At 39.7% G+C, this 20,444-nt stretch overlaps 1 protein-coding gene across 2 annotated transcripts in view; it reads right to left on the bottom strand.

Moving 5' to 3' along the window:
* Nucleotides 1-20,444, bottom strand: part of MAMDC2 (MAM domain containing 2) — a 172,937-nt gene that overhangs the window by 108,299 nt on the left and 44,194 nt on the right. For both annotated transcript variants that reach the window (XR_003115923.1, XM_025359396.1), the window contains exons 3-4: nt 1,366-1,637; nt 41-125 (exon numbers count right to left, since the gene is read on the bottom strand). Coding sequence is in view for 1 of the 2 variants with exons in the window: in XM_025359396.1 (XP_025215181.1) it covers nt 41-125; nt 1,366-1,637 (357 nt within the window). In the remaining variant the exon portion in view is untranslated. The remainder of the gene's footprint in view (nt 1-40; nt 126-1,365; nt 1,638-20,444) is intronic.

Raw genomic sequence — 20,444 nt, 5'->3', positions numbered from 1 at the left:
AGATTCGCAGTTTGATTTAATGAAAATGAAGCCCACTTACCAATACAGTAGCCGGTTGTCATCTTGATTTCAAACAGTGCAATGCTGGCTGTGTTTCCCTGTCCTAGTACACCTTCTATTAAAATCTGCACAACATATGGGGAAGAAGGGGAGTTAGACTTCAAAACATCATGTTTCCTTGGTTCAGTATTTCAGCTATTAGTCTGGAGCTGTTCAGCCATTCAAGGCAAAATAGTATTGTTAGTCTCAGCTAATTGCTATTGGATACCAATTTCACTATGGACTTTACTAAAAGAATGTGTGTGTATGTATATGTGTGCATGCGCATGTGCACATAAACTCATACATCAAAACTTCGAGGTGAGTAAGGCATCTGATAGAAGCTCAGAGCCAGCTGTCTTCTCTTCTATTGTTATCCCAACCACCACCATCTTCAGTGCTTGTGGTAGCACTTGTGGTCCTGTTTCTGAAAGTAATCACTTTTTCTCCTGTGGTTTTAGCCCTATATTCTGCAACTATGCTGGCAGATTTAGGAGGTGATAACTGCTGGGAGGATGTTGTAAAAGAGGGAACTCAGAGGCCCCATGCTCCATCCTCAACCACCAGCTGACAGGGAAGGACTCCAGGCAGAAAGAGGGTATTGGAGAGTAAAGTATTTCAAGCTTTTCAAAGAAGCAGCAGGATGGGATAGGAAACTGAAAGGTGGATTAGGAATGGGGAATGTTTTCATGATGGCTCCATTGTGTCCTTGATGAAATATTTTCAATAAACATCACACTTGATGGCCAGGTGTGTCTGGATCCCATCCTCCTTCCTTATCCAATCCACACCCAGCATCACCTTATATTCTCTACTTTCCTTTTCCAGGACTCCCAAAGGAACACCTTCCCTCTTTGAAAAGGAAATGGAACATATCCTTTAAGTATTTTCTCTCTTTTAAAGTATTTTCATTTTCATTTTATTATAGTTAATGTTTTGTTCAAAATTTGTAGCAAAGAAATGATTAAGATGATAAACACATAGCACACACAGTTTAGAAGGATGAAATAAAATTATAGAAATGAGAATACTCCCTAAAAGCCATAGAAAATCTATTTTCATTGAAGAGGTTGGTTTAAGCCCCATTTAGATTTTTACAGAAGGCTTATTTAAATAGATGGGAAAGAAATCTGGGAAGAAGCTCTTTTAAGGAATAAACAAAATGTTAAGTTCCATTGCTAATATTCTTCTATGGTATTATCCTATGAAACATCACATCAAAATCCAGGAGATAACTAACCTCCACATCAGAAATTTTCATAAGATTTTAGAATAGTATAAAGCAAAGATAAGAGGCTCTATATCTTTCTCCTAAACTCCACCTACCTTGAATTTCTTGGAACTGTTTTGCAAATCCAAGCTGGCTATGAGCCAGCTGTCTGAAGGTTCCTTAGCTGACCAAAGCAAGCGGTCAAAGCTTTCGTCTTCAAATCTCATATAGAGGTTCAGCTGGCTGGGATCTGACAGAGATTCTGAAGATGTGGTTATCTGGTAGACCAAGCGGAGGCAGCTCCATTCCTCAGCCTGTAAGTCAGAACTTAGCAGCACAGCTTTCTCCCCCTGCTTGCCAAAGGAGGTATCCACATAAATGTAATGACCTGGAAAGAGAAAGGAACACAGGAAAAGGATCAATTTTTGGTTTGCAACCTGGAAAAATATGCAACTGCAGTCAAGTCTCTGGGCAGATAAACCTGCAGATATATTTTGTCAACCCACTGGAAGCTGCCTGAACACTGGATCACTGGCCTCTTTTGAAAAAATTGAAAGCACTGAGGCCATGTTACCAGATGACGACAACAGGCTGGAGCTGAGTGGTGCTGCCTCTTCAGAGGGTGGCATGTGGTCTCCGCTTTGCCATAATTGCCATCACTCCCTCTTCACTCCTGACACTGTCTCTGCTTTTTATTCTTTTACACCAGGCCCATTTAGCACATTGCATTCATCTCCCTGGTCCCCATAGGCATATGTTTCTGCAGGCTGAGGGACATCAGAATCAGAAGAGCAGCATGACTGAAGTCAGCATAACTAGGTGGACTCAACCTTCTCCTTACATAGCTCTCCCCATTACCTAATGCTTCAGTCTGCATTTAACTTGTACCATTATGTAAACTGAATTGATTTGGTTACCTAAGCCTGGATCTTGGGACCTAGGCATAAAAAGTACATTGTAAGCTATTTTATTTTTTAAATTAGGAATAAGACTTCCTTCCCTTGACTCTTCCATGACCAGATTTCATAGTTCTGAGAACTAAATGAGGAAACACTTGCAAAACATGTAGCACAGGGCTGGGAAAGCACTGGACACTCTGAGACTAGCAATCATCCTTCCTTCTCCTCTATCCTCACTTCTCCTTTTGGAGTCCCTCTTTCCTCCTTTCTCCTTCTCCTCCTCACTTCTGTCTTCCTCTTCCCGTTTCCCCGTCCTTCTCCTCCTCCTTTCCTTTTCCTCTGTTCATTCTCCTTCCCTTCTCTCTCTACCCTCCTAATATTGACAAGTGTTTTCTGCTGACTGTACAGGATGTGAAAAACATTTCTATTAAAAAAGGTGGGGCATTGAAGCCAAGAACCTTAACTCAAGCCTTCCAAACTCACCTCTGGCCATCTGGTTTCCTATATCAATGATCCGATTGCCTGTGGGTCTTTGGGGACCTCCTGGGCCTTTCTGGCCTTGCAGATTCTCATGCTTTCTCAGAGGGTCCCACATTCATGGCTGTCATTTAACCTGCTGTCTTTCATCCTGTGGCTTCCCCCTCCCTGTGTCTGCAGTTCAGTCTCCCTAACCCTAAACTCTTACTAGAAAGGATCTGAAAAGCCTCTTTGTTTTGCTTGATGTTCTTAGCCTGTCCTCCCACGCTTGTTGTCTCAAATGCCCATCCCAGCCTGGATCCTTATCTCTGTGGCGAGTACTAACAGGCCAACTGGAGCTCAGATGATGGCCATCCTCACATGAGGGACACAGTTAGGGCACTGTCTTCAGGGATCCTTGCTTGCCGACTGAAGGGTTTCAAGATCAAGATCTAACTCTTGCTGGCAATCTTCTTAACATAGCAACCGCCCACTGGGTGCAGATAGCAATTGCTTCCAGATGCCAACCCAGGCACCCTTGTGGAGAAATCTGGCCCTTGCAGCGATTGCTGCCACCACCATACCTCCCACATATAGGCAACTCTCACTGCAACCCAGGCCCAACTACTGTTCTAAGTGCTTCATGCGCATTTCCGAGGTGAAAGGCTTGTTGGGTTTGACTATTCTAAGCCAGGGCTCTTGAGGCCAACCCTTTTTGGATAAAAGTGCCGCTTCTTGTGGCGTGAGGAATGTATTAGTGCCATCCTCTTTCCCCACTCTTTGCTACTGTCCCAAAAGAAGGGACTTCAAGCAGACTGGATTGGGGGAGATCACATGAGTACCTCAAACCTTTTCCGAGGAAATAGAGAGTTGGGACATGGAGTATAAAAGAGGAAAGAAACAAATAAAGACCTTGCTATGTCCTATCAACATTCACATCAAATACCAACTTTGCTGCCATGGGAGGCTCAATTTTCCCTGGGCACTTCCCCAGCCTCCCCTTTTCTCTCCCTCCCCTTTTCCTTTCCCCACTCTAGAAAGGGCAATGCTCTTAAAGTTGAGCCCAGAGTCACCTGGAAATCTTGTTCAAATACAGATCCCCAGGCCCGCCCCTCGAGTTTCCAAACCAGTAGGGCTGGGGTGTTGCTGCATTTCTAACAGATTGCATTTCTTAGACGTTCCAGGAGATGCTGATGCTACTGGTCTTTGAGAACTGCTGACTTACAATGTATGACAGGTAAATAGGGTTCATTCTCCAGCCACCTCTCATCTACCAAAGAAAGTGCAGGCTCCTGTAGCACGTAAAGGAGGGAGGCAATAGTTCTGCTGGAAGGTACAACGCCAATTTAAGTGAATGTGTGTTACAGCAGGTGCACAGAGTCCATCTGCCGGTGATTTTCTTGGCTTTTCAGTGAGTGCCATAAAAAATTCTCTTGATATTCTCTCTCACCTGATCAGATTTTGCTATAAGCATATGCTAATGTTCTCTTGTCAAGAACCTTTGAGAGCACACACTATATAAAATGTACTATTTAAAATACCTAGATTTTATTCTGTGTGATGAAAGTTGGTGCTATTCATTGAGTGATTTTGACATCTTAGCCATAAATGTGAGTTATTTTTAAATATTGGAATTTTGCATTTAAATTAAAGATCTCATATTTGTTTTTAGGTCACGCCATGTGAACGTGCCTATTAGCTGCATTACAGTCCAAGCAAAGATGTATCTACCCAGCTGATTGGATGCAATGCACTCAGCAGAATGATGCATTTTCCTAGACCTAATCATTAGCCCAAGCGCCGCCCACCTCCACTATCACTGCCAACTTCAAGACTAATTTTCTAAATTAATCACTACATTTTCCAGGCCTGCTCTGGATACAGCCTTGGAACCCTTCTAAATATAGTGCTCCATGTAGCCACTGCCAATCACAATCTGAGCTGGCACTTCAGTTGAAACTACTTGTTATCTCTGCTTGTGGCTTCAGTGTAGGGGTATATTTTGTGGTCATGTTATAGCTAAATTGAACTAGAAGGAACATGGCATATTTTGAAGAAGTTTTAGAAAATATAGGATGAGGAAGATATTAATGTTCAAGGATGTTGCCTTTCCCTGCCTTGTCACTAAGAAAATTGCTATTCTAGAATAAATGTTGAGTTCTTTCTACTTAAAAAGAATCATTTTACCACCGAGTGAATTAATGAAGTTTTCTTTGGGTGTAAAATGTTTTATTTATTCCATCTTAATCAGATTGATATTTGGAAGTTAACTTTAGACATAATTCACATTCCATAGAATTCGCCCTTTTAATACAATTCAGAGGTTTTTAGCATATTCACAAAGTTGTGCACCATCACCACTATCTAATTCCAGAACATTTTCACCATAACCCCAAAAAGAAAGCCTGTATCCATTAGCAGTCATCCCTCATTCTCCCCACCCCCAACCTCTGGAAACCACTGATCTACTTTCTGTTTGCCTGAACTTGCCTATTCTGGAAACTTTATATGAATAGAATTATATAATATGTGTCCCTTTGTGACTAGCTTCTTTCACCTAGCATATTTTCAAGGTTCATCCATATTGTAGCATATATTAGAATTTCATTCTTTTTGGGGGATAATATTCTATTTTATGGATATACCACATTTGATTTATTCATTCATTAGTTGATGGACATTTGGATTGTCTCTACTTTTTGACTATTATGAATAATCCTGCCATGAGCATTTTTATGCAAGTGTTTTTGTATACAAAAATTTCAGTTCTCCTAGGTGTATACCTAGGAGTGGAATTGTTAGGCCACATGGAAATTCTATGTTTAACTTTTTGACGAACTGCCAAACTGCTTTCTCAAGTGGTTGCATCATTTACATCTCCACCAGCAGTGTATGAGAGTTCCAACTTTTCCACATCCTCGCCAACACTTGTTATTGCCCATCTTTTTTTAAATTATAGTGACGCTAGTAGATGTGATCTCTGGTTATGCTTTTGATTTGCATTTCTTGAGTGACTAATTATGTAGAGCATCTTTCATGTGCTTATTGGCTATTAATGTACATCTACTTTGGAAAAATGTCTGTTGAAATCCTTTGTCCATTTTAAAAATTGGGTTTTTTTTTTTATTGTTGAGTTATAAGAGGTTTTATAAATTCTGGATAATAGATCTTATCAGATAGATAATTTGCAAATATTTTTTCCCATTCTGTGCTTTGTCTTTTCACTTTCTTTTTTTTTTTTTTTAAATGGAGACGGAGTCTTGCTCTGCCGCCCAGGCTGGAATGCAGTGGTGTGATCTCGGCTCACTGCAACCTCCACCTCCTGGGCTCAAGCAATTCTCCTACCTCAGCCTCCCAAGTAGCTGGGACTACAGGTGTATGCTGTCATGCCTGGCTAATTTTTTTGTATTTTAGTGCAGACGGGGTTTCACCGTGTTGTCCAGGCTGGTCTTGAACTCCTGAACTCAAGCAATCCACCCGCTCCAGCCTCCCAAAGTGCTAGGATTACAGGAGTGAGCCACCGCTCCTGGCCGTCTTTTCACCTTTTTTATGGTATCCTTTGAAATACAAAATTTTTAAATTTTGATGAAGTTTAATTTTCTATTTTTAGGTTTTTTTCCTGCCTTTGGCATCGTAGCTAAGAAGCCATTCTCAAATTTAAGGTCATGAAGATTTACAGCTTGTTTTTTTCTCAGAGTTTTATTGTTTCAGCTTTTACATTTAGATCTTTGATCTAATTTTTGCCCATTGAATTTTCTTGCCACCATTGTTAAAATAAACTGAGGATAGATGTGGGGTTTATTTCTGGACTTCTCAGTTCGATTCTATTAATCTGTGTTTATTCTTATGCCAGTACCATAGAGTCCTCCTTACTGTAGCTGTGTAGTAAGTTTTGAAATTGGGAAGTATGAGACCTCCAACCTCATACTCATTCTCAAGATCATTTTGACTATTCTGGGTCCCTTGTATTTCCATATATATTTAAAGATCAAAATGGGAATAATGTAGAACACCATAAAGTTCACTGTTTTAACAATATTCCTTCATTTTTCTTGAATACATGCTCCTGAATGTTGTAAGCTTTTGGTTAATGTCCAGAATTCTTAAAAAGTTGATTTTTGACCATTTCTTCTGCTGTTCTCATTGCTTTTATGGGGAGAGGATTCTCTGAGGTCCTTACTCCACCATTCTTGCTGACATGCTCCCTTTTCTCATCTTTTAAAACCAATAAGAATACAAAGCAATGCTTCAGAGATGTTAGAGTAAACAAAACAAATGAGAAAAAGGAAAAGGGCAGAAATCACAGGGGGATTGGGAGGTTGATTGTGATGCATCAGGCCAGGGATCTGGGGGAGATTTACCAAACACAGTGTTGGAGAAATGGCGTCAGGAGGAGAGGGAAGGATCCACTTCAAATATGGTTGCTTAGGCAATTGGAACGGGTTTACAAGACATTTATTAGAGATGATAAAATCTTTGTAAGGGGTCAGAAAAGGGCCATAAACTTCCAAATAGATTTTTTTTTAAAAGTAAGTCAGCAATCAAAAACAATCATTAAGCCATCCTGCCAAAAAGTACAGACTCAACATGCCCTAGGGTCTGAACATGTCTCCTTGTCACATGCAAGCATCAGAAAACAACAGAAAAAGCTTTTTTGTTTAAGTGAAGTCAAGCCATAAATAACTGAGTCTTGAAGTCATGTTCAATTGCTGGACACATCTGCATGGCCAGAATTCAATGTATCGATAACTTCCAATAGCCATGGCACAGCATGATAGTTCTAAGTCCCACACCATCACTGTGGCAGCATGGTCAGGGCACAAATCACAGGGGGCTTCTTGGCACCCATGGAATTCTATTAGCTAATGAATGCCAAATGCTCCATCCTTCAGGTGTGATAATCGTGCTGGGGTGACTGTGTGGTACAATGGAACCTACTCAGGATTTGTAAATTATAACCTAGGTGTAAAACCTTATGACACACACACAGACTGAATCACTGGCTTCTTTATTTTCAAAATGGGAATAATAAAAGAAGAGAACCACTTTACATATACATTCAATATGTGGAAACTCAATGTACTTCAGAAAAAACAAACCAACTAAAAACAACCCAACGACGAGTACTATGACACACACACACACGAAATATATTTTTCATATGAATAGCCACTAAATGGAATCTATTTCATCTAATGTTTCATGCAGAAAGAAGAATTGGCCGTGTTGTTCATAAAAATGGCATAATACGTATAAAACCATGTGCACCGTACTCTGTAATTTAAGGAACTCTTAAGAGCAATTTTGACAATGTATAATTTTCACCTTTTGTGCTGACTTTAGACTGTAAAACTGAAGTGAGATATGACTTCATATCTATAGGGCTATTGTGAGAACCTGATAAAATGATATACAGTCATGCGTCACTAAACGATGAAGATAGGTTCTGAGAAATCATCATTAGGTGATTTTGTCATTATGCAGGTATTATAGAGTGTACTTCATGAACCTAGATGGAGAGTCTACTACACACGTAGGCTATATGGGACAGCCCATTACCCCAGGCTACAAACCTGTAACAGTATGTTACTGTACTACATACTGTAGGCAACTGAAACACAATGGTAAGTACTTGTGTATCTAAACATACCTAAACATAGACAAGATATAGTAAAAATACAGCATAAAAGATAAGAAAGGGTACATCTGTATAGGGCACTAACTTGCAAGTGGTGTGGGTGAGTCTGTGCGTCAGCAGGGAGGGAATGTGAAGGCCTAGGCTATTACTGTACACTGCTGTAGACTTATAAACACTGTATACTTAGGCTATACTGAATTTATATGAAATATTTTTCTTCAATAATGAATTAACCTTCATTTACTATAACCTTTTTACTTTATAAATTAAAAAAAATTTAACATTTGACTCTTGTGTGACAACTCTTAGCTTAAAACACAAACACATTGTACAGTACTGTATAAAATATCTTTCCTTATATCCTTATTATATGAGTTTTTTTCTGATTTAAATATTTTAACATTTTTTTACTTTTCAAACTTTTTGTTAAAAACAAAGACACAAACATTCACATTAGCCTAGGGCCTATACAGGATCAGAATCATCACAGTGTCACTAGGCTATAGGGAATTTTCAGTTTTGTTATGTTATGGGACCACCATCATATATGCCCATTGTTGACCAAAACATCATTATGCAGTGCATGACTATGTAAAGATGCTTTGTAAATGGTCATGTTAATTGCTAATTTCTGTTCTCATCATCAAAGGCAGGAGTTTTTTAGTTATTGCAGAGACAGAGAGAAATGAGTATTGTCTTCTTACTTTTTTCCAATATAGATCAGAGAAGATATTTGTTCAAGTAGTAGACCAGTAGCACATTTTCAGTGCTGATATGAGAACAGGCCTCATTCATTTCACTTTAATTGGCCCTTTGCTGTTAAAATCTACAACTTTGTCCTTTTAGTGCTAGGCCCATCCTGGCTGCCCATGCTAAGCAGTCTCCCTCCTCACAGCTGAGCTCCTCTGGTTCTTACCCAAGGCTAATCATCATTTCAAGTGGAATCCAGCATATTTACTCCTGATGTGATTCTGACTGAAATCTTATGACCCAGGTCTGACAGCAATGCCTACATCTCTCTTTTGTTTAGAGCTTAGTGTCTTGCATATCTAAGGCAAGGACACTGCTTCTTTTTGGCAGCTTCCTTCCCAAGGCTGAAGTCTAGTCCCTGAACTCAAGCAAGGATCTTCCCACTCAATTTTCTGAATGCCTTAACTGTTTGCCCCCCTGGATCATGTCCTGCTGTGGACACAGTATGGTGGAGTGGTTGAGTGTGGCTATCACATCAGGTTGATCTCAGTTCGAATCTTGGCCATGCCACTTAGAAACAATGTCACTTTGGGCAAGTTAATTATACTATCTGAAACTCACTTTCTTCACTGGTAAAGTGAGGATGTTAAAATACTGATTTTGTAGCCTTTTAAAAAGATTAAATAAGATAATGTAAGTACTTAGCACAGGGCCAAGTTCCTAATAAATGTTAGTGCTCCTATGTCCAGTTAGATGATCAGCATCCTCTTCTGATGGTTACCCCACCTCGTCATCTCATATTGTCCTTCCTTGATACCAATTGCTGTTCTTCCACCTGCGCTTGCGCTCTCTCTCTTTTTCTTTCTTTTTGCCAGAGTCTTGCTCTGTCACCCAGATGGGAGTGTAGTGGGATAACCTCAGCTCACTGCAACTTCCACCTCCCAGGTTCAAGTGATTCTCCTGCCTCAGCCTCCCAAGTAGCTGGGATTACAGGCGCCCATCACTACACCTGGCTAATTTTTTTATTTTTAGTAGAGACGAGGTTTCACCATGTTGGCCAGGCTGGTCTCAAACTACTGACCTCAGGTGATCCACCCACCTCGGCCTCCCAAAGTGTTGGGATTACAGGCGTGAGCCACGACGCCCGGCCTGCCCTACCTTTCTGACACCAACTGCTGCCCCCTATGTAGAAGTTCTTCCAACTATCTGCAACTGGATCTGTTCTCCCTAGTGCGTGCTCTACTGCTGTGGGCATGTCTTTTTATGCTATGACAGTCGTCTCTGGGATCTACCAGATAATCAAAGCAGCCTGGACAATAATATATGCAAAGCATCCAGCAAATGTTCATAAAGTTTCTGCAAAGAACAGATTTCTATCGTGGAGAGAGGATGCCTCTGTGGAACTGCATCCTCCATTATGTATAAGCCATCAGCTTACAGTCTGAAGGAGCTTTATTTTCTTTGCATATCAGAGACTTTCAAAAAAATGAAGAAGTCAAAAAAAAAAAAAAAAAAAAATGAAGAAGTCAAATTTCTCAATATGTATAGAAAATACAATGGGTATGGGGTTCTCAAAGTTGATTGTGTTATTAGAAAATAAATAATATAGCACTCCTTAAATGTAAAACAATGTTTTAATCTTTGGGACTATTAATATCCGAGTTTTTTTCTCAATCAGATTAACAATGATTTATAAATCTACCGATTACTCCTGGCAGAGAATGTTCTGATCTGAAACTATGTAAGAAAAAATCACAAATATTTATGACTCACATAAAGTATTCTCATCTTGTTTGAAGTTTCCAATTTTACTATTATTCTGTGTTGTTTAACAAATCACTAATTATGTAAATCATAATTTTAATAAAATGAAGATGAACATAACTTTTAAGACCAGCTCAAGTCATCTGGTAAGAAACAAAGATTCAAAAACAACTAACATTTGTTGTACTCTGGGTACTGGATTCTTCACACATGTTCTCCCTTAAACCTGTCAAATGATCCTATGATGTAGAAATTGCCACTTTACAAATAAGGAAACAGAGATTGACAAAAATTAATTCACCAGTTCAAGGAAACAGCTAGGAAACCAAGCTGAGGCACAAAGTCCATGCCTTTTCCTCTGCACCAGGCTGTCTCCAAATATTTCCTTTTCTGTCTCCTTTATTAATTTATCTTTTCATAATATCATTTTCTTACAGCAGGAAAACAACCTTTTCTTCCTTTTCCTTATACTGGGATCCTGAAGGTGTGGATAAATCTACATAGACTTTCATTTGGGCTTCTCTACAAATATTATTTCTACTGATAACACAATAATCTGATTAATTTTTCTACCACAGTGCCTCAAATCTAGGAGACTTTTAAACATGTCAAGATTTCTAAAATTAGGGAATATCTTATAATTAATCTATAGTAGTGCACCTCCCCACTCCCTAAAAGGATGTTAGCAAATCTATGGTGAACTTAGAATCAAGGAATACAAAATAAGATTATTTGCACCTACACTTTGGTTACTGATTGCTGTCAGAGACCCCACAGGCTTGGGCTCAGAGAACGCTATCAAATATTACTGGTAAATCCTGCCAAAGGGTGTGAAGTGGGGCAACATGAAGATAAAGGGTTACAGAGTCACTCTGCAGAACGGTAGCACTGGAGGTCCAGAGACCTCTAGTTATCAGCTTGTACAAGGCACAGTCCACAGTTTCAGTCCAATGTCTTAATAAGTATTTACTAACTTGGAATGTGTACATCTTATGAACAATCCATTTCCATAAAGTATATGGGCCTCCAGTTGCCAGACAACAGGGTACTTCATATCATTTAATATAAACAAGTCCAGCAAGCTTCCAAATCTTCCTGCTGGATTAGAAAGGGTTTCCCCATGGAGTTTTGCAAGGCATGTCTTTTCAGTGCATGTTTTTTATGGGGATGGTTTCTCTTCTCCCCTCTCCTTGCCATGTGAAGCCCCTAATGTGACATAGATTCAAGAAACTTTTCATTCTCATTCAATGAAAGTACATGAAACTCCTGGCTTGTGGTTAGTTTCCATGGATAAGAGGATGAATGAGACTCAGGAGGTACAAGTTCCCATCTAAATCTCCCCAGAAGCCAACATACTAAAGATGGTTGATTTGAAATGCAACTTTATAGGCAGGTCCCACTTCTGAAGTGTAGTGGGCAAAATTATCTATAATTGAAAAGGAAAAACTAGATACTGTCATCTTATTTTGGTCCCAAATGGTAAGAAACCCCACCCAGAATGAAACCTTCTCTAGACCAGCAAAGAGGCTCTTGCACTGGGGAAATATAGCTTTGCTTAAGGAAAAAGGAAAGCCTGCATTTATAGAGCAGCACAAAATTACCACGTATACACTTCCAAGCTATCCCAACACACAGGGTCATGGGTGGGGTAAGTCCTTTCTTCCTGATGTGGAAATTGAATTTTCGGTGTTCTCAGTATTCCTTGTCAATATCATTTGCCTCAGGAAATTCATTACACATCTGTCATTATTATATAATGCTTATCTCCAAAACGAAATATTTCATCCTTTTCAAATTCATTTATAAGAAAAAATTTGCTCCTCTCACAAATAAAGGCCAAGCTTGGCCGACAACTGCAGAACCTCCAGAGAACCTTAATATGGTGAAGCTGGATGAAACCTTGATGTCTAATAAAGGGATCTTGATGCCAAGGAAGATTTTTTTTTTTCTCTAGTGCCACTTAGGATGGAAATGGAAGAAAACAGTGAGGCCCAGGGAGACGCCCTGAATAGAGTGTCACTATTGATTAGCAATATCTGTCTGGTCCTGGGAGAAGACCACATGGGGCAGATCATGTCCGACTTCTTTCGTCCTAGTTGACTCAGAAACTCCTCCCACATGTGGGGTGTTTGGCTTTTGGGGAGTGAGGAGAATTTCTACAGGAAGGTTGTGACATTTTTCACCTTATTTATAAAATCGCATGGCAGCAGCATCAACATCATGATCTTGAAATGCTCTTTTCCTCTGGATTCCTTGTTCCCCGCCTTTAATAGTTTTGCCCCAACCTTCTACCTGCTACTCCTCTATCTTCTCCATGGTATTCTCTACCTTTGTTAGTCTCTTACTCGTTAGTATTTCATTGGGTCTGTGTCTAGCTTCTCTACTCTGATGACTCTTCCTCACCATAGCAGTAACTGCTAATTGCCTACCTAATATCCATTCTCTCCTGCTTCTTCATTACAGAACTCCAATTTGATTGGGGTTGGCAATGTGCCCCAGCCAAGAGAATGACATTGCTGTACCGCCTTTGCATTTGGGGTGGCCAGTGACTAAGTTCTAGATGGAGAAAGTTGTTGAATGGGGCTTTCAAGAAAGCTCCTCAAAGATGGGGCTGACTCAGCTAGTAGGTTTCTTTTGTCCTCTCCCTTCCTCCCTCTTTCTGTCTGAAGTGTGCATGGAATGGGCTTGAGTTGCAATGGATTCCTTAAGAACAGGAGGTGACTAGGGTGAACAATTCATCTTAGTTAGCCTGGGCCTTTCTTAGTTTTAACATTTAAAGTCCCAGTCTGGTGCGGTGGCTCACACCTCTAATCCCAGCACTTTGGGAGCCAAAGTGGGAGAATCATTTGGGCCCAAGAGTTCAAGACCAGCCTGAGCAAAATGGCAAAACTCTGTCTCTACAGAAAATAGAAAAATTAGCCAGGCATGGCACCTGTGGTCCCAGCTACTCAGCAGGCCGAGGTGGGAGAATCACCTGAGCCTGGGGAGTTCGAAGCTGCAGAAAGCTGTGACTGCGCCAGTGCAGTCCAGCCCAGGAAACAGAGCAAGACTATGTCTCAAAAACAAAAAACAAACAAACAAACAAAAAATCTTAAATTAAATTTAAAGTCCTATGTCCTGGGAACAGGACATGTTTTCTGGGGAAACTGACAGCATTGTTCATCCTAGCAGGCAACCCTGAAAATGGACATTATTACTGTGAGTGGGATATAAAAATAGCAGGAGCTGGGTTCCTGATCATATTGTTGAGTCTTCTAACCAGTCCAGAGTTCCTATTTCTGCACTTTTCACTAGGAAAGAAAAAGAACAAATCCCAATTTAAACCATTATTAATTCGTTTTTCTCTGCTATAGGCATCCACATTGTTTAACTGACTGACTTCTCCTATGCCTTCCAGGTTTGTTTATACAGAGGTAATTCCCAAGTCTCTCACTCTGGCCTGATCCCCTATCACTTCTAGACTCATGTATCTTTCCACTGGGCATCTCCACATGGACATGCCACAGGCACTTAAACTAATTCTCTTTCTCCCAAACCCTACTCTTCCAAATCTGAGTGAATGGAACCCCCAGCTATTTAGTGATCAATCAAGAAATCTTAGTGTCTTCATTGATTCCTCCATCTCCAGCCTCCAAATTTCTATCAATCTTGATAACTGAATTTTGAAAATTTCTCTCAAAGTCAACCATTCCTTCAAGTTCCCTCCACTGATACAGTTTACAAAAACTATCTTTTGTCTGGATTATTCCAATGCCCTTCTGATAGGTATATCTGCTTCAGTCTTGCCCCACTCTAATCTAATCTCCACACTGCAGCCAGAGTGCTATTTCTATTATGCCAACCTGATTACATTATTTCCCAGCCTAAAACACCTGAAGGGGATCCCCATTGTCCTCAATTCATACCGCCTTGGTGTTCTGGCTCGCATATTTAACCACACTCTTTTTTGCAGCCTACATGGCAGCTATAGAATTTCTTTTAGTTCCTTTAAGCTAAGGTGCCAGACTCTTTATTGCTTCAGCCCTTCCCACATGCTGTTTCCTTTATCTAGGATACTCTCTTTCGTATCCCTTCCCTCATACATTCCATGCCACTACTGCTCACTTCCTTCTTACTTCATTATGGTCTTACTTCTATACTTCATTATGGTCTTAGCTTAACATAGCTACCATGTAAAATTGTGCAGTGTGCAACCTATACAACTGTACATGGTGGACCTGTTTAGATACTGCTTTTTCCAGGCAGCCTTTGCTACTCTCTACCTCCAAACATGGTTAGATGTCTTTTTTTTTTTTTTTAAGTCTTCTTTTAGTATCAGCATTATAACTTTAATTTTTATTTGTCTGACTACTTGTCCATATTCCTCTTTAGGATTTTAAGCATATAGGGGTACCCACCATATCTGCCTGTCTCCTAGTAGGTGCTTTCTATATTTTTAAATAAATGGGTAAACTTCTTCCTGATGGTAGGCTTGTTTTATCATGTTTGTATACAAAGCTACATCAAAACTCTCTTCTATTATGGAGATCTCCTATTAGGTTTGAATTTCATGCCAATTACTCAATTTGCTGTTATCCAAGGAAATATAATATTTAATGAGAGCTGTAACTTTGCTGGCAACTCACACCACACTTATTATTTTCACATATACCTCTACTGTTATATTTTCTGAAACACAAATTCTCACTATGTGTCAGGATACAGAAAGGATTGTCGAAATGCACAATTCTCTGCCTTTCTGGAATGCAGAGTTTGTGGGAAGCATTGAGAAAATGTTTCAGTGTGTGACATTTCTAGATTAAAGAGAGCTATAGTTTTATCAGCCTCAAATTTTGAGGAGTCCCAAAGTGCAGAGATCAGCAATACATGGAGAAGTGATGAGGTCAGCATTGCTTAGCCATCTTGAATGCCATTTTGGTTCTCCCTGACAACAGGGAAATTATCCTCATATCATAGCTAACACTGCAAAAGTAGTCTTAAAAGATTACAAAGCATTAAGCCTGGCAAAAGCAAAACAAATGCCAGGAGGCAATCTCCAGTGTAAACAATCTGCCAACATTTGAAACCACAACCACAGATGTTTGTTCCACCCTTTGTCATAGGGTCTGGGAAGGGTGTAGCTTTAAGCCCTGCCGGCCCAAGTGGCAGTTTTAGAAGAGAAGTTTACCTTAGCAACCACCAACAGAAAACCAAGTGATGAACCCACAATGAAAGGTCACATAATATTTGGAAAGGGAGCTTCACTTTATATGGTATTTAACAAAGGATGAAAACATAAGAAAAGGCTGCATTACCTGATACATAGTGTTTGTTCTACCAGAGATCAGCTCTCAGAACATATTTTCCACTACATCATTTGTGAGGTAGGGAAGATATTCCTTCTAAACATAGAAATGTCCCTGTATTTAGGCCAGGCACGGTGGCTCATATCTGTAATCCCAGCACTTTGGGAAGTCGAGGCGGGTGGATCACTTGAGGTCAGGAGTTCGAAACCAGCCTGACCAACATGGTGAAAACCCATCTCTACTAAAAATACAAAAAAAAAAAAAAAATTAACTGGGCATGGTGGTGGGTGCCTGTAATCCCAGCTACTTGGGAGGCTGAGGCAGGGGAACCCAGGAGGTGGAGGTTTCAGTAACCCGAGATCATACCACTGCCATTCCAGCCTGGGCAACAGAGGAAGGCTTCATCTTTAAAAAAAAAAAAAAAAAACCAAAAATAAATACAAAACTGTCCCTGTATTTAAAATACATGTGGATGGTGATGACATCAGAAGACAATAAGTAACTGAATTCATCCTGCAAGTTCCCCAGGTGTACCTGGTATGAAAAAGGTATTCTCCTTCCATAAAATATGTGTCCATTCACAAGACAAGAGATGCTATCTTACCAGCTTTGCTAAGAACACTGCCATCAGCATGGCTGAATATTTTTTCTCATATATTGTGCAAGGCAATTCTGTCAAACAAAAGAGTTATATATCTTTCAGCTTCATTTAAGCAAGAAGAAAATAGGAATTCCTATGAAAATTTCACTATAGTATAAATATATATATATATACACACACACACACATATATACATATGTGTATATGTATTGGTACACATATATATTGGCTTTGATTTGGACTTTCACATTTCAAGTTCTGCATTTTATGTCTACTGTAAAGGATAAAAGTAATTAGGAACAAGAATATTCCATTGAAAAAGAAAACGTAGCAGTGGAGGTAAACACATTTCATTTCATTACATTATAGAGAACATATGACTTACCATGGTGGGAACATAGTATTAGAAATAAGAGTTCAAATGAAGGTAAACCTCATGATATCTGGAAAATGAGCAATCTGATCTAGATTCATGAATGTAAAACATTTTTTTTCTCCAAACATAACTGAATACAGAAATTCATCTCGTAGGAGAGCATAGAAGAATGGCTCTGATCACCAGGTAGGCCAAATAGTCTTATATAGCCATTTGTTGTCCAGGGCAATTTTGCTTATTAAGTCTGTTTCCTCCCAGTTAACCTTCCTTCCACGAGCCCCTGAAGCTTGATGTCTGAACTCAGGGATGGTTTGGAAACCCCTGCTTAGGCAGTCTTGGGTCTTCTCCAATACTGCAGTCTAATATCACGTCCTGCCTGCTCTAAACCTGACTCCTGCTCCTTGCATCTGTTTTCCCCAGTTTGCAGATCTGGCTTGTGTATTCACTCTCTACATGTCTATGTAAGTAACCACATTCGCATTGGCTGAGAAGTCGTCACTTGCAAAAGAGTCCTTATTGAATTCAAGAGCCAACATGCTCTATGCTCCTTCTAATCCAGCTGTTCTCAACCTTGGCTGCACATGGAATCACTGAGGGAGGCCTTGGTCTGAAATAAAGCCTAACACCTCCCCCAGGTGATTCTAATAGTCAAGCCAGGTTTGAGAAGCACTCTTCTTATCTGCTTACTCTCCTCCTCCTGTTCTAACACAGCTGGACCTCAGCCAGACCATACATTCAGTGATGGCAGGTTTGTGTCTATTTTACTCAGCTCTTTACCTTTAATGCTGGTTAACTTAATAGGTGCTAAATACATGCCAAATGAATTAAGCAGTCTACACGGCCAGTCATTTACCTGAGGTAAAGATGTTTCAAAACAAAGGCAATAAATTTGAGTCCAAGAACAATAAACACTGAAAATGAAGTCCCCGTTAATATATTTTAGAAATCCTCCTTAAGTAAGAAAGATAAATGTATGACTATGTGCCTAAGGCTTATGAGAAATAAATCACAGTGAAGTTGGGAGAAAACAAGACAGTAGGTTTCAGTAAGTTGGTTGCCATGGAGACTAGGGTTTTGATGGCAATAACACTGATAGCAACTGTGTTCATTCCTGACCAATTTAGAGCACTTAACTATTCACAAAGCACTGGGGCATAATTAAGCCTCAGAGCAACCCCATGATACAGTTGGACAGTTATCATCCTTCATTTCCCAAATCAGGAAGGCCTGGCTCAGAGAGTATCTGCTGCCTAACGAGCAGCCAGATTCCGGATCCCACTTGGATTGCCAAATTAAGCAATTAAAAATACGTAAATATGTTCCAAATATCACTGGGGACATACTTATACTGAAAAAATTATTTGATTTTTATCTTAAATTCAAATGTAAAAAGGCATCCTGCAACCTGAGGTTCCAGGCCAGTTTTTTTCTGTGAAAAGAGCATTTTAGATTCGAAAGTCACGGTGGACCCTCTTGGATTAAATGGGCTGCACTGTGGCTCCTGCCTTCTCTCCTGACTCTGAGATTAGGCCTTCCTGAAGGCTTGCACATGTCCAGCTCTTGGCCTGTGACTTACTCCAGCACAGCAGTGGGCTGAGCCAAGCGAGAAAAGAGGGTGGCAAAAACCACACAAATGATGTCTCTCAGTGTTCCAGGGCCAACTCTCCATGTGGACTCTGTGGGTTTTTTTTTTATTTTTAGTAAGTAATACAGAACGATACATAATTCAAAGATATAAGAAACTGAAGCCAAGCCTCCCTCTTACCCTCAGTTTCTGGGACACCCTTCCAGAGATACTTTATTCATATACAAACACAAACATATCTTTAGATATAGCCTTTTAATTTTTCTACAAACAGTTAACATACTATATATCATTCTGTGCCATGCTTTTCTTCACTGAATATATCTTGGAGATGGTTATATTATCTGTCTGTTTCTCTAAAGCTTCCTCATATCTTTAACTGCTGCATAGCATAGCTTTCCATTGTATAAATGTACCATAATTTAATTAATTGGTGCCCTTGTGATGAATAATTTTCCAATCTTTAGCTATTAAAAGCAATGTGGTGATAAATCTTCTTGTATTTAAGACTAAGTGTGGATTTCTGAGTATAGCCATGGAAGAAGACCCTTGAAAGGGAACTGCTGAGTTAAGGGAAATATGCATTTATATTTTGGTTAAATATTGCTACACTTTCATTCCTGAAGTTGTGCCAATTTATGTTGGTAGACAATGTATTAGAGCATTTTCCCCATCATCATAAATACAGCGTATGTTACTAAACTTTTTGATATTTAAACAATTTGATAGATAAAAAATAGTATCCCACTGCCATTGTAATTTGAGTTTCTCTCATTATGAGTTAAGTTGAACTTTTTTTTTTTTTTGAGACAGAGTCTTGCTCTGTCACCCAGGCTGGATTGCAGTGGTGTAATCATGAGTCACTGCAGCCGTGAACTCCTGGGTTCAAGTGATCCTCCCACCTCAGTAGCTTCCAAGTAGCTGGAGCTGCAGGCATGAGCCACCACACCAGGTCAATTTTTAAATTTTTTGTAGAGATAGGGTCTCACTGTGTTGCCAAAGCTGGTCTTGAACTCCCGGCCTCAGGTGATCCTCCTGCCTCAGTCTCTCAAAGTGTTGGGATTACAGGTGTGAGCCACCATGCCCAGATGACATCTTTTTGTATGTTTAAAAGCCACTGATATTTGTGTGTGTGTGTGTGTGTGTGTGTGTGACATCCTTGGCCTATTTTTTTAATTGGGTCGTTGGGCTTTTATTACTGATTTACAGAAATTCTTTATGTATTAAGAAAATTAACTGGATATCTGTCATTCATGTTGTCATGTTCCCCCAGTTCATTTGTCTTTTGATTTATAATCATTTCAATGCAGAACTTAATGAGATTTGAAAACACCTTCTATTTACATGAGTATAAGACATGTATCTAGGTTAAAAAAGGATTATTTTCAACAGCACACAAGATTATCTCCACAACTATAACAGCTACCATTTGCAGGAGGACTTATTATGAGTCAAGTCATGTGCTAATCACTAAATACTCATCTATTTAAGTAAGCACTGCAGTCCTACAAGAAATGCACAATTGAGTCATTGTACCAATGGTTCCTAAGATTTATTTGAACCTAAAGCTAGTCTGAAATACAATTACTAACCCATATGGAGTTTGTTTTTGGTGTATTCCCAACTTTTCCGTCCAGCTTCTCTCCTCACCACAGCATTTCTTCACTCTTTTCTCTTCCCCTTTCCACCCAGAGTTCCCACTTCCCTCCCCTCATATCTTGTATACATTCTGAGGAAGAGCCTATTTATAATTCCCTAGATTTTCCTGCCAGCTCTCAGCCAGTCCCTACTAGAATGCACACTGAACAGCGCCCCCAAACTTGTAGAGCACGAAAGCAATTTTTAAGATGCAAAAAAGTCAAACATGCATAAAATTAGAGCTATGATAATTCATTGATATG

This window comes from Theropithecus gelada, chromosome 15 (assembly GCF_003255815.1).
Source record: "Theropithecus gelada isolate Dixy chromosome 15, Tgel_1.0, whole genome shotgun sequence".
NCBI lineage: Eukaryota > Metazoa > Chordata > Mammalia > Primates > Cercopithecidae > Theropithecus > Theropithecus gelada.
Note: the sequence above shows the minus strand (reverse complement) of the source record. Positions and strands in the feature narration are given on the sequence as shown.